The sequence below is a fragment of the Mesoplodon densirostris genome, chromosome 11, assembly GCF_025265405.1.
Source record: "Mesoplodon densirostris isolate mMesDen1 chromosome 11, mMesDen1 primary haplotype, whole genome shotgun sequence".
NCBI classification, from domain to species: Eukaryota; Metazoa; Chordata; class Mammalia; order Artiodactyla; family Ziphiidae; genus Mesoplodon; species Mesoplodon densirostris.
This window is the reverse complement of record NC_082671.1, coordinates 5,230,548-5,244,466: the sequence shown is the minus strand read 5'-3', so window position 1 is coordinate 5,244,466 and position 13,919 is coordinate 5,230,548. Positions and strand designations below refer to the sequence as shown.

General features: G+C 58.2%; 1 protein-coding gene across 4 annotated transcripts in view; it reads right to left on the bottom strand.

Annotated features, from left to right (window-relative positions):
- TSPAN9 (tetraspanin 9) overlaps positions 1–13,919 on the bottom strand; it is a 180,685-nt gene that overhangs the window by 68,542 nt on the left and 98,224 nt on the right. For 3 of the 4 annotated variants that reach the window (XM_060112389.1, XM_060112388.1, XM_060112390.1), the window contains one exon: positions 10,098–10,177. In XM_060112389.1, the coding sequence (XP_059968372.1) occupies positions 10,098–10,160 (63 nt within the window). In that variant the 5' untranslated portion in view covers positions 10,161–10,177. Of the gene's footprint in view, positions 1–10,097; positions 10,985–13,919 lie in introns of those variants that run through there. The other variant, XM_060112386.1, reaches the window with a different exon arrangement.

Genomic DNA, 13,919 nt, shown 5'->3' with positions numbered 1-13,919 from the left:
ATGTGTGGCCTGCTGCTCAGCCTTCCCTCCTAGCCTGTGAGCTCACCTGGTATCCTTCATAGATACTGAAAGACCCATAGAGAGAAAAACAGGGGTGCGGGTACCCAGAGAAGGGAAAAGAAAGCTGGGCCGGCAAAAATAAGAGACGGCTGCTCAAGTGATTTCCCCCAGATGCCAACTGCCACTGCTGGGAACTGCTCACAGACAGAGAGATAAATGGGGAGATACATTCTGTGCTCCAGAGTTAGCCCTGCCTGGTGTGCGGTGCTTGCAATCTGGGAGCCTCAGCTTGTACAGAATCCATCTAGAACGTGAGATGCTTAGATGAAGATGCCAGCTTATACCCAAGGTCACACACACTTGGAGGGAATCTCTCTAAATATGCATGTTCATAGATGTATAAATATATACGCACATACTTACACTACAAATGTGTTTTGACTGTTTATATAGTCACACGGCATACACACACGTTTATACATAAATACCGCATTAGGTCTGTATACACATGTGCACACATATATGCATACATAACTGTGAATGTGTGCGTATGGGGGGAAGCTCTGAGAACGTACAATCTGGGTACCCTGGGGAAGATGCAAGCGCAGAACCAGACCAGTGGAACACGAGGACATTTTAAAACCCTCAGGGGGACCTCCCTGGCGGTCTGGTGGTTAAGACTCCACGTTTCCACTGCTGGGGGCGTGGGTTCGACAGCTGCTCGGGGAACCTCATGCCATGCCGTGGGGCCATTGTAAAAACCCTCAGGAACTTGCCCCGCCCTCTGTGCTATCACAGCATCTTCACACAGAGACAGACACACACTGGCTGCCCCCTGACCCCACCCCTTCTGCTTCTACTCTGGACCACAGGGTCCTGCGTTCTGAGACTTCTGAAACGGCCTCCCCTGCCCGGGGGGAGGACAGCAGCTGGAGGGAGACACACACACCCCCGCCTGACTCAAGCACGGGCCACGTGGAGCCCCTGGACAGGCACCAGGGAGTGAGTGGTGTTTGGTTTTGGGGTTCCCTCAGCTCCTCTTGTCCCAGAGGAGCCTCTAACCCTACTTTCCGTCCTTTCATAGCCGCAGCCCCGTCATCCCTCACACCAGAGCCACCCCTGGCAAAGGATGGAGGATCAAAAGTCTGCACTCGGCGGAAAACGTGTAAGACCCTCACGGAGAACATTAGAGGCCTAATACGTGGAGTAAACCACGTCCGTGAACAGAAATGCACGTTGAGAATACAATTTCTATTCATGAATGCAAACACAAAGATGGTGATTCTCCCCGAGTTGATCAAGAGATTCAATGAAAGGACAATCAAAATACCACCAGGGCTGGGGGGTGGGCTTGATGGATCGATTTTTGGTGAAACTAGACAAACTGATTCCAAAACTTACACAAAAGAACAAAGGGCCGAGAACAGCCCAAGCATTCTTGAAAAGCATAAGATGAACGGACTTGCCCTACCACTTACGGAGACTTGTTGTAAAGTGGCCGTAATTCAGACGGTGTAGCACAGGGAAAGGTGCAAGGTACCCACCAGTGGGGGAGAAGGGGCCTGGCCGGCTGGCGGGGCTCAAGCAGCTGATGTTACAAGGGGAGAGGAGAGTCGGAGCCCTGCTCACATCGCACGCAGATATACATTCCAGAGCTACGAAGCACTTAAATATGAAAAGTAAAGCCTTCAGAAATAAATACAGGGGCTCGCCTTTGATCATGCATTCACTCATTCAGACCCTCATGAATATGAGCGTCTATTATGTTGTGACGAAAGCACTGTCTTATTACCAGGGACATAAAGATGTCCCTGAGATGTTAGGTTAAATAATACATTAAAAGTACCGTCTCACAAAGAAAAGAGACTAAGTTTGACTACATTAATTTAAAGAATTTGTTTATCAAAAGATCTCTGAAGAAAGTGAAAAGACAAGCTACAAACTGGAAGCTGTCAACTGTGTTTGTGGTACACTTAGCAGACAACGGATGAGTATCCAGAACATGAATAAAACTCCTAAAACTTAGGAAGAAAAAGCAAACAACTCTATAGGAAAATGGACGAAAACATCAAGAGGCATTCACAGAAGAGAAAAGAATGGCTGATAAACCTATGAAAAGATGTTGACTAATCATCAGAGAAATGCACATTTAAAACATAACACAGCATTTTACACCCACCGTATCGGAGAATGCCCCAGACTTCCCATTTTCAATTGCATTCCACTGGGGGAGATGTCAGTTGATGTTTCCAGCTTGGAAAATAATTTGTCATTCTCCAATAAAGTGGAAACGCAAGGATTCTAAAACTCATCAATGCCCATCTTTGCTATGTTTCCTAAAGCAGCTCTCCACATGTGGTCCATGGACTGGCTCAACGCTGAGGAACTTTACAGCCATTTGACATGGCCAGAACATTCAAGTGCACGATCGACAAGCTCGGGGATGCAGTGGGGTCACCTCTGGCTGGAGCCGGGTACCAGTCATGCACAGCAGAGCCCTGTCCAAAGACTGGAAGGGAAGAGCTGCTCCTCCAGAGACACTTTCAGAAGCGAGGCCCCAGAGACGCTCTGGCATATGTGCACCAAGAGGCTTATTCCAGAACGTCTCCAGAAGCATGTTTGCAAAGAAGGAAATAACCCAAATGTCATCACCAGAAGAATACACTGCTGCACACACACATCACGGAATCCCGTGGAGCAGCAAAAATAAACGCACTATCATCACATATATCAACACGGATGAATCAATAAACGTAACGCTGAATTTTAAAAATTCAGAACGCTTCCAACTACCAAAAGTTTAAAAACAAGCCAAGCCAAACGATGTGGTGTTTAAGGATGCACACACACGTGGGAAAACCGTAAAGAAATAGACTTAACACAAAATATAAGGAGAATGGTTCTCTCTAGGCAGGATGCTGGGGCGAGACCAGGGAGGACCGCACAGAGGCTTCGCAGGTGTACATGACATTTCATTCCTTAAACTATCTGGTGGGCACATGTTCGTTATATACGTCTTTCTATGAATTTAGATAGGATATATTCTGCTATTCGAAAAAAGTCTTAAGCCACCATTTTTCTGGTTAGTAAAGTGACCTGGAGGCCCCAGTTGCCTGTCTTTTGTCAGCTCAGGTCACAGCCAAGCTGCCCAGCAGAGCCCAACCCTGAGTGTGCACCGTGACCTGCCCTTGGAGCGCCCAGGGCAGAGGACCGTGGGACCCTGCCATGTGACCACAGGCCCAGCCGGCCGATCCATGGCGCCAGGAACAAAGGGAGGCAGGGGAGGGCGTGGCCCGACTGAGAGGAGTGCAGTGTGGCCGGGCAGCTGCAGGCCCCCGCGTCCGAGACCCCGGCCCTCCCGCACTGCCTTCCGCCCCGTCCTCCGTTCCCACAGAGCCTCCTCCCCATTTCTACCACGTATCCCTGAGGCCAGAGGACGTCTGGAACTCTCCCCAGCCCAACAAGACATCTGGAGCTCCGTCCAGGCTCCAAAGCCCCGCCCAGCCCTGTCACGCCAGCCCTGGGCACCTGACTCACTGTGGGGGGCTCCCTGGGGGTCCATGTCACTGCAGGAGGGCGGTGACGACACCTACAACCACTGTCACTGAGCCTGGCGTGCCAGCATCCCGCTAAGAAGCGGACCTGTGTCACGCACACACCGCCTCACCTGGGCCCCTGGCAACAGCCCTGCAGGACAGGTGATGCCGTCACACGTGCGGAAGCCCAGGCACCAGGCGGGGTAGGAACGCTTCACAACATAGGCCTCATTCCTGCGCGCTCCGAGTCAGCAGGTCGGAGGTCAAGGGGCACAGCGGCCTCTGTCCGTGTACACAGCTGCCTGGGTGATTCGAACCTACATCCTAGGGGAGAGCCCCGGAACGGATGGGAAGCTCCCTGAAGGCAGTCACCCTCGCACCAGCCACCTAACCCGGCCTCCTGCGTGGTACTGAGCTGCCCACATGAGGAAGAGGATTTGAAACCCTGTTCCCTTCCCTTGCAGGGCCTTCCTGCAGGCTCTGAGGGGGCCTGCCGGGGCCCGAGGGAGGAGACGGCGGAACCCATCCGAATGGAAGCACGGACCGACCACGTTAAAAGAGATTTCAGGCCCCCTGAGGTCCTGGGGCTGGGGGAGGAAGAGCGGGGGGTGTGGGGTGAGAGCCCCTTCTCCACCCCGAGCTGCTCACCCTCCCCTCCACGCGCCACTTCTAATGTCCCTGCCCCAATGCCCCCCGCCCGCCCCCCGCCCCGACTCCTGCTAGCAGATTAGCTTTCAAACGTGAGCAGGGACAAAGCTGGCTCAGAAGACTTAACTCTGCCCGACGGGTTTGCCTCAGCCTCAGAGCCTGCTAACTGGAACCACGGAAGCAGGTCTCCGTAAGCTGCATCAGCGACAGCGACAGCTTGCAGCCCGAGCGGCACCGCAAGACCTGTCTCGGGGGTCACCGCCCGAAAAGCAAAGCATCCCGTTCCGCAGAGCCCTGGTGACAAACCTAACGGCATCCCCAGCACCTCGTCCTCGGAACACAGGCCAAACTCACCAGGAAGCCGCCCTCAGCTGGCACCACCAGGCTGACACCGCCCTTTGTTTCCCTATGTTCGGCCCATTGCACACGTGCAGGGGGCTCAGTCTGGATCACCCTTCTCCCCAGCCCGGAACCCCATCCTCACCTATCCAGCAAACTCCTATCCATCCTTCCAAGTCCAGCTGTCACTGTCATCTCTGTATCTTGTCTCTATTAAGCAGTATTAATTACTCTACTTAGAAGCTCGACTGAGCACTTACTGCCCAGAAGTGTAATTATCTGTTTATGCACCTGACTGCTCCCAGGGACCTGGCTAACAGCAGGTGCTCGATAAATGCACACAGGGCACACTAGCCACAGAGTGCCCGCTCAGCCCTTTCCATAAGAAGAAACAGAAAAGACACAACTCACTAATTCTTTTTTCCAAACTCAGATGCTCGTAAAAGAAACGGGCTGTTTTTCCTCCCCTTTATTTGATGGACGCAAACATTTTAGAGGGAGCGAGACAACCATCACACGGCATGGGGGAAGGGAAGGACAGGTCAAGTCAGGCCCCCGGGACGGATGCTGAGTCCAGGCCTGCCGCTGCCCCGGCCCAGGATGCTGGGGAGGGGGAGGGGGGCTCCGTGTTCTGGTGCCTGGGGGAGGACGGGCCAGGTGACCTCTCCATCCACGACTTCCTGGCCCGGGAAAGCTGATCTGCCCTGTGCGAGCCCAGTCAGCCGGTCCTCAGCGCTGCAGGCTCCTGCGCACGCAGCGGGCATTCAGGAAATAGTTGTGGCATGAGTGAACCGGCTCGATTGGGACCCTACAGCCCAGTAAGCCCCACAACCCGCCGCCAAGTTCAGCCAAGGGCAGCCAGGCACGCGGAGGCAGGGGAGGGCGAGGCCCCATCCTCTGCGGAGGCCTGGGGAGGAGGCCTGTGGCTTTTTCTGTGCTCCTCAGGACAGCGGGATGGGGGGCAGGCCCGGGGCCCCTTCCCCACCGGGGTCACAGCACTCCCCCCGTTTCAGCGGAACTCTCTCTTCCCTGCCCTCCTCCTCCCCACCCCCTCTTGACTGACACCAATGCTGGCTCTGACATGATTTAAAAATAGATATCAAGACAAGGAAGTTCAATTTTTAATGCTTTGGAAAGGAAGCGAACACAGAGCCGGCATTCCCTCACGGCCACATTCCCGGGTCTCGGGGCATCAGCCCCCCTCCCCGAGCAGAGCCAGGCCTGACCCACCCTGAGGATCAGGACCCACGTGTAGCTGCCCTCTGGGGAGCCGGCCGGAGTTCTTGGGAAGCCTCTATATACGTACCTCTTGCTGCCCAGCTTGGCCTGTATCTCCTGTTAGAACTCTGTTCTGACCCCTCAGCCCACTCACGACTTCCGTTCCCAGACGGAAGGCAGCCCACAGACTCAGGACACCCCAGGCCGCCCAGCCCAGATTGTACCAGACCCTATCCTGGGCTTCACGGACACAGGGCAGCTACGGCAGCCACTGGAGACCAAGCCAGGACCCAACGCGTGCCTCCAAGGTGGCTGGAGAGCCATGACCAAGCTGCCCGCACCCAGAGGAACAGTGAGCGGCCCGAGAGGGGCCAGGCCGCGAAGGTCTGCCCCCATGTACGGGAGGTTAATCAGGGTGCCCGCCCGACACCCGGCACAGGCAGCCCTGCGCCGGCCCTTCTCCTGCCCCGGCAGGCACCCTGAACGCTGCCTCCTTGGCTAATTGGCCTTTCTTAAGGGACCAATCCACAAGGAATAGGCTTTCCGGTGAGGCCAGAATGTCACTGCTCTGCCAGCCTTGATTTAAAGTGACGGGACAGCTCTGCTGGTGAGCATGCAAAGTGACCATTATTCTGAGTGGCAATTACACTAGCCACGCCAGCCCTACTCCCAACCACCGCCCCCATCAGATAGGAGCCCAATTTGGGTTGGGAGGAGGTGGGACGGGATCACGATTTGCCGTCCCAGGAAAGGGACAAAGGCCCCCAGCACTCAGTGCTCGCCCCGATACTCAGAGTTGAAAGCTCTGAGCCTTTTGTGCCCTCCTGGAGGGGCTTAGCTTCACTTAATCTCTGCCTGGAGTATTCCACCAGATGGTCCCGGGAGGACTGAGAGACGGGGCTGAGATGAGGAGAGACACCTGGGGCGGCTGGAGTGCTGGCGGACAGGCCCCTCCGCATGGGGAAACTTCTGGGCCAGCTCATTTCGCATCCACCTGGAAGCCAGCGTTCTCTTTGAGGATCCGGGTGGGGCGTGCATGGGCACAGAGGAGGTGGGGCTCACTCAGGCAGGCTGACCTCTACCCCACCGTCTATGTCAGGCCCTCAGAAACGCTGCCCTGGGCGCCAACCTGGCTAGCACCGGCTGGCTCTAGGCGGCGGTGCCAGGGGCAGACCTGGACGCCATCCCTTCCCCCCCCACAGGCAGGCACCCAGCAGCCTGCAAGGCACCTGCCCTTTCCTTCCTCGGAAGGAGGAGGTGGGGGGGAGGCCAGCACACAGCTCCGCCTCCATCCTGCCCCCAGTGATGTCACCCGGGCCCCCGCCAACACCAATACCCTAGAAGCTCCACGCAGTGGCAAGGAGCCAGGCCCGCTCAGGCCTGCGAGGGGCTGCAGTGTGACAGCTGCACCTCTCCTGGCAGCGGGGCTCCTCCCAGCGGGCTCCCGGGGGGCAGGCGGTGTGGCCACAGCGGTGGGTTTGGAGAACGACCAGGTGGGCTTCAGGATCTATAGGGAGATCTCGATCTACTGATTGCAGGCCTCAGGTTCAACTCTAATGCCTCAGAAAAGCCTCCTTTTGGGCTCTGAGCCATGAGACTAGAAAGTCATGGCTACATAATTTCTAACACCTGCTCTGGGTCCCAGAGGGCGTGGTGCTGACCAGCCCCACACACCCCCTCGCGCCCACCCTCTCCCTCACGTCTGTCCTTGCCTCCCTGGTGCCCTGGGAAGCAGCAGGGGTCTCCAGAGGTCCTGCCTCACCAACACCACCACCCGCCTTTGCTCCTTCTCTTCCGAGTTGGCTCTTCCCTCCACTGCTCCTTCTATTTCAGGCCCAAGCACCTCCCGCAGGAAGCCTTTGCTGCACGGGGGCACAGGGACGCACAAGCCCAAGCCCTGGCTACACCTGCTCATCTACCTGCCAAGAAACGCAGTGGCCAGCACTCTCACACACACAAGCATCCGTTTCTCTTCTGCTGAATTTTCCATCTCTCCTAAGGTCTAGGCCTTATTTCATCATCCCATACGCTACAAGCATGAAGGACCTGGGTCTTTGAGACTCAAAATTTTTCCCAGCTCATAGCACGTTGTGGGAATTCTGAAAACATTAAGTAGCCGGAAAAGTCAGAGACTAGGAGAAATCAAGTCCTTGCCTGGTAAGAGAGAGGGGGTAGGCAGTTTCTTATTAGGAAGAGTAAGTTCTCTCACTATAACCAAAAAGGAAGGCCATTCCACTGAACGGCTCATTAACCACACGAAGAGAGAGTCGCTTGTCACCCCGCAGCTAAGGCGCTAGGACAGCCTTCATCACCGGCAAGTTTGAGAACGAACTTCTCTTTCCTGTCAGGTGGGACTGGGAATCCGTACCACATGTGTGGGTTTACTGCGCTGACCCTCCCTTCATTCACTCACAAACACACAACCAGTGCCTTCCATGTGCAGGGCACAGACCACAGCACTAGCTAGCGCGTGGGGAGGTCCCTAAACGCCCGGAGAGAAAAAGAGGCGGCACACGCAGTTATACCTACTCTGGCCAGCAGGTGGCGGGGTGGGGGCGGGGAGGAGAGCGTCTGAGCGGGAGGTACTTGCCAGGGCACCGAGCATCCCAGGAGGGTCTTTCTAGTAAGAGTGGGGCAAGGCAGAAAGGCAGAAAGGTAGGCGGAGACTGTGAACAAGGACAGAGAGGGAAGCCGTGCACAATGAATGGGCAGCATTCATGGAAATCCCCAGGCCCCAGAGAAACACACAGCAGTGCTTGGCTGACACGGATGCTGGCAAACGAGCCAGAGGACCAGGAGGACTTGCCCAGAGGCAGCCACAAGATCATTCTTGACATTCCAGTGGATCTGCCCCGGTTTCCACAAAACGCTCACCAGAGGACAGGTAACATCTTACCAGCAGTGACCCAGACCCAGACCTGGGGAAATCCTACTCAAAAGATCTCAGACCAGGCTCCTCGGAAGAGAAGGGAAGGGGGATCCCTCCCCAGAGAGAAGGTAAGGAGGCAGGACGTCCCATAACGAAGGAGGCAAGGCTGTGAGGGGGACCATCACGACCGCCCCCCCACTGGAATAGAAAGGAAACCCAGTCCTTAGGGATAAAGTGATTTGCCCAAGGTCACACGAAGAGCTAATGCAGAACCAAGGCCAGAGCCCAGTCCTCCTCCCGCCCAGGCCTGAGCTCTCCCCCTTCCCAGGGAAAAGTCACCCACCCATACACACCCATGAAAGTTTTTCAGTTAAAGTGGGTCAGTTCACACAAGCACTGAACACCAAAGCACACCGCACGCAGCCCCCCCCCGCACTGGGTGACTCTCCTGCCCCCGTGCTCCTCCTGGACCATGGGCAGCGGACAGCCTCCAAAAGGGAGGAGGACAGCCCTGGGGCAGAGCCAAACATCTGTGCTGACGAAGTCTGGGCTCCAGAGAAGAAAGGCGGAGGCAGAAGTCGGGAGGAAGGAAGAGTTAGACAGGCATTTACGAAGTTTTCAAATTCGCCTAGTACTTCTCATGCACAGGGGCACACAGGGTCAAGAGAATAACAGGGGACTGAGCACAATTCCAAGCTGCCGCACCCACTGGCACCTTCTCTAGAGCCTCCTCTCTCACCAAGGATGGGGCACTCCCTTTGTCCCTTCCAGGCTCTGGGTCCCATGGCGGGAGCACATGGCCGGCCCGCTCCCTGCCCAGTCCACTGCAATCCCTCAAAAGCAGCTGCCGCCACCCGATGGCAGCATCCCTCCCACACCCTCCCTCTCCACACAAGCCCTAACTCGGGGGCAGAGATGCAGGCCAGAGAGCGGGCCCCTCGGCCTGGGATAGGGGCTCCTTCTCCTTTTCCTGGGATTCACTGAAAGGATCAGGAGGGCGTGACCTCTACCACTCTCCCCATCTCATGCCCATAACTTGGCGCAGACTGTGTTCGTGCATGTTCAGGAGGCATACAAGAAGAAACTCGGAAAACCACCCGCACTAATGCTTGAATTAAAATCAAGGTCACGGCTGCTAAAAATTCCGACACCACACCTATTTCTGCACGTTACCCAGTTGGGGGCACGGGTTTCTTACAGGGGGAGAAGGTGACGGCAAACTTCAGCAGCCTCCCAGGAGTAGAACAAGTCTCTCCTGGAAGACAGGCAAGTTGCAGCCTCCATTCAGCCACCAAGGAGAGAGAAGGGAAGAGAAAGATGAATGAAAGTGGGGGCGGGGGGGGGGGGGCGGGGGCCGGGGGAACGGTTTTCTAAAACCCACTTACCGCTGTGCAGAGAGCAGAGCGATGCAGCTCCGAACGGGAAGAGGGTATCGTGCTTAAGCAAAGAAGAGAGGAGACCACGGAGAGACACCGGGAGGGACTTACCCAGAATATCAGATTGAAGAGGAACATCGTGTACTTCAAGCAGCAGAGGCAGCCTCTGGCCATGTTGCACTTCTTAAATTCTAGGAGGAGAACAAAGGACAGGTCCAGGTAAAACACCACGTACTTGCTGCCTTTGGGTGCATTGTACTTGTCGGTCTTCACGCCAGCCTCGGCGCGGCTCTGGCCGCGGGAGCCCGCGGTGCCGTAGAAGGCGCCGGCCGTGAAGCCGCGGCCGAACGGGCGGCCCGAGGTGGACGGCTTGGCAAAGTCCGAGTCCTTGCTGTCCAAAGATGGACTCCGGTGGATCGAAGAATCCTCGCTACTCGACTTCTCCATGATCGCGTCGCTCCCGGGGGACGCGGGGGGCGGGGGGCATCGCTCCCGGAGTGGCACGGAGGGGGCGCCCGAGTCGGGCGCGGGCTGCGGGCGGGTCGGAGGAGCCTCGCACGCCGCCGCTCAGTCCCGGGGAGCACTGCCGGCTGGACCCCGCGCTGGGGGTGCCGGCGCCCCGCTCCTCGCCGGCCGGCCCGGGAGGGCTCTGCGGCGCGCCGCGGCGCGGCTCCACGCGCGCTCCCCGGGAACCGGCTGGCCTGCGTAACTTAGCGTCTTTGGGGAGGCAGCGATTTGCTTGCTCGTTCCCGAGCGTCGGCTCGCCTCCCGGGCGCACCGCAGCTCCACACGAGGCACCCGGGCGCCCGGCTCCGGGCTCCCCGGCACCCCTCTCCCCGTCCCAGCCCGGCCCGGCCCGGCCACTTTACGGGCGCCCGCCTCCTCTCGCCCCGCGACTTTGCGGAGCTGCCCCCGGCCCTGGGCTGCCCGGCCGCGCGGCGGGCAGTGCCGAGGGATCCGCCGCAGCTTCAACCGCTGGGCTCGCCCTGCGAAATCCCGGTCCGACTCCGACTCCGAAATCTCCGGAGCCCCCTCCCCGGCCCTCGGCCCCGCCCCCTGGTTTGCATTCGGCCAATGAGCGCGAGGACTACGGGGGGCAGCCTCCCTCCCGGATGACACCACAGCTTTAATGGGATTAGCGTCTGCCTGGTGCCTACACCAGTGCACCGCGAGCCTCGCTAAATGTCAAGGGCTCCGGAGCCGGGGTGAACCAGAACCTTCATCGCAAGGCGCTGGCCTCCTTCCGGGAAGAGAAGGGGGCGGGAGGGGAGGGGAATGGCTGGAGGTACCACGACCCAAGAAAACCTCCCCAGAGGAAAGTGCTGGGGAGGACTGGAAGGGAAAGAAGCGCGGCCGCTGTCCAGCTGGCCGCCGCTCCCTGTGCCCACAGGGCCTGTCCGACCCAGGCACAAGGTCTGCCGGCTACACACACACAGGCGCGCGTGTCTGCACACGTGGATCAGGCTAGGGCGCGCGGGGAGCTGGGACCGCAGGGGAGGCGCGAGGTGTGGGAAAGGCCCTCGCGACCCGCGCCGCCCGCCCCGCCCCCTCCGCGCACGCGCGCACGCGGTTCCGGAGTCTCCTGCAGCTGCGCGAGCCCCCCCACCAACTCCTGACCTGCGTTCCAGGCGGGACCCCCCCCACCCGGCTGAGAAGAGTAGGTGGCCCAGGTAAGGTCCTGCCTTGCCCCCGTGAATCCTGCCTTGCCAAGGGTGGTGTTGGAGTGCGCTGGGATACCGGCGCTCCGGGAGGGCTGGTCAGGGCACAGCACCAAGAATGCTCTCGCTAGGAGCTTGGGGGCATCCAGAAGGAGCCCTTCATCCTACCATGAAACACCACCTGCGTCCCGGGCTTGTGCAGAGGTCTGCGCTGCCCAGTTGGCAAACAAAGGAGACCAGAAGACAGGTGGGGGGCGGCACCTCTACCACCAGCGAGAGGGTGCTGAGAGCCCCAGAGCAGCGCCACGTCTCCCCTGGCCCTGCATCCCACACCTAACAGCGCGCTTGGCCGCCGGGAGGCGCTGGGCAGGGCGGCTGGATGGTGTGTGAGTGTGAAAATGTCCTCCTGGGATCCCATCAGATGTTTACTCCACACCTGCTCTGTGCTGAGCGCACCAGGCCCTGGGGAAACAGGTATGAGGTGTACTGCTCCCTGCCCTTCAGATTCAGATACACAAGATCTAGCCAGGAAGACAGAAGGACATTAATCACCAAGGCCATGGGCAGGAACAGAGCTACCACATCCGCTCTGGCCAAGGGGGACATTCATACCGACCAGACCCTTGTCACAGATCTTCTTCGGGGCCCTAAGCTGCTGAGTCTGCACCTCAGGGCCGGAGGCCGGCCTGCATCCCAGGGGTGCGGGTGCTCATTCTGAGGGCAGCCCAGCTTCTTTAAAGGGACCAACAGCAGTGCTACTATTCTAAGCCCCTTCCCCACTCAGGTGGCCGCCCAGCAACGAAAACCAGTGTGTGTCACAGACATGGCACCTTGCTGTCTCCTGGTTGGGCACAGCGGTCCCGTGGGTGCTGTGCACACATGAGGGGCAGATGTCCGGCTGGCTCCCGGCAGATCCCACGGCCACCCGACTGGAATGCCTCTTGTCCTCTTCAGCCTGGACCGGCTCCTGAGGGCTCACGGCTGCTACATCACTTCTCTGATGCGGGAGAGACCGTACCAGCTGGACTGAGAGTCAGGAGACCTGTTTTTCACTCTGAGCTCGATCTGAGGTCTGTGATCAGGGCTAGGTGGTCCGCCTTTGTGAGGTGCTATCTCCTCCTCTTTAAAATGGGGTTCACAGAGCCCAGCCCCAGAGGAGTCGGCCTGTGTGAGAACCGTCTGAGGCCCCTAAGAGCTGAGCCAGTACCAGGGGCTGTCATTACTAGTCTCCAACGTGGCCTTGGAGTCAGCCAGCACCTCCCAGGCTGGCCCCCACTCCCCACCCCCACCTTCTCCTTTCTTTTCATCTCTCTCTTCTCCCCAGCTCACACCTTGTTCTGTGAGAACAGCCTCCCCACTGTCCTGGATCGTTCCACCCTCATTTCTGATTACACGTGGATTTGTGCCAATAGCTATTTCCTCAGCAGCTGAGGCCCTGGGGGGCCGGTAGGAGAGGAAGAGGGGCCGCCCAGTGGAAGTGCTCCGCTCTGCCCCCTCCTGGCCACGCTCATCCAAAGGGCACTGAAGGGCTTCCCTGGTGGCGCAGTGGTTGGGAGTCCGCCTGCCGATGCAGGGGACGCGGGTTCGTGCCCCGGTCCGGGAGGATCCCACATGCCGCGGAGCGGCTGGGCCCGTGAGCCATGGCCGCTGAGCCTGCGCGTCCGGAGCCTGTGCTCCGCAACGGGAGAGGCCGCAACCGTGAGAGGCCCGCGTACCGAAAAAAAAAAAAAAAGAAAGAAAAAAAAAAGAAAAGGTGGGCCTCCCTGGTGGCGCAAGTGGTTGAGAGTCCGCCTGCCGATGCAGGGGATGCGCGTTCGTGCCCCGGTCTGGGAGGATCCCATATGCCGCGGAGCGGCTGGGCCCGTGAGCCATGGCCGCTGAGCCTGCGCGTCCGGAGCCTGTGCTCCGCAACGGGAGAGGCCGCAACCGTGAGAGGCCCGCGTACCGAAAAAAAAAAAAAAAGAAAGAAAAAAAAAAGAAAAGGGCACTGAAGTCCCACTCCTCGGCTCATCAACAAAGCCTCGGTGAGGTCCCGTGAGGGCTCGCTCCCAGCTTAGATCAGAAGCATAAGAGCAACTCCTATTTGCAAGGCCCCAGTGTATCCCAGGCACCAAGCATCACCCGCAGTAGCTCACAGAATCCTCAGGGCAGCCCCACAAGATACGTATGGTTATTATCCCCATTTTACAGATAAGGAAACTGATTTCAAAGCCCATGTTCTTTACTCTCTTGGGCTCTAAACCTAGTTCCTGCCCTTGGGAATCTGCCAGTCTAA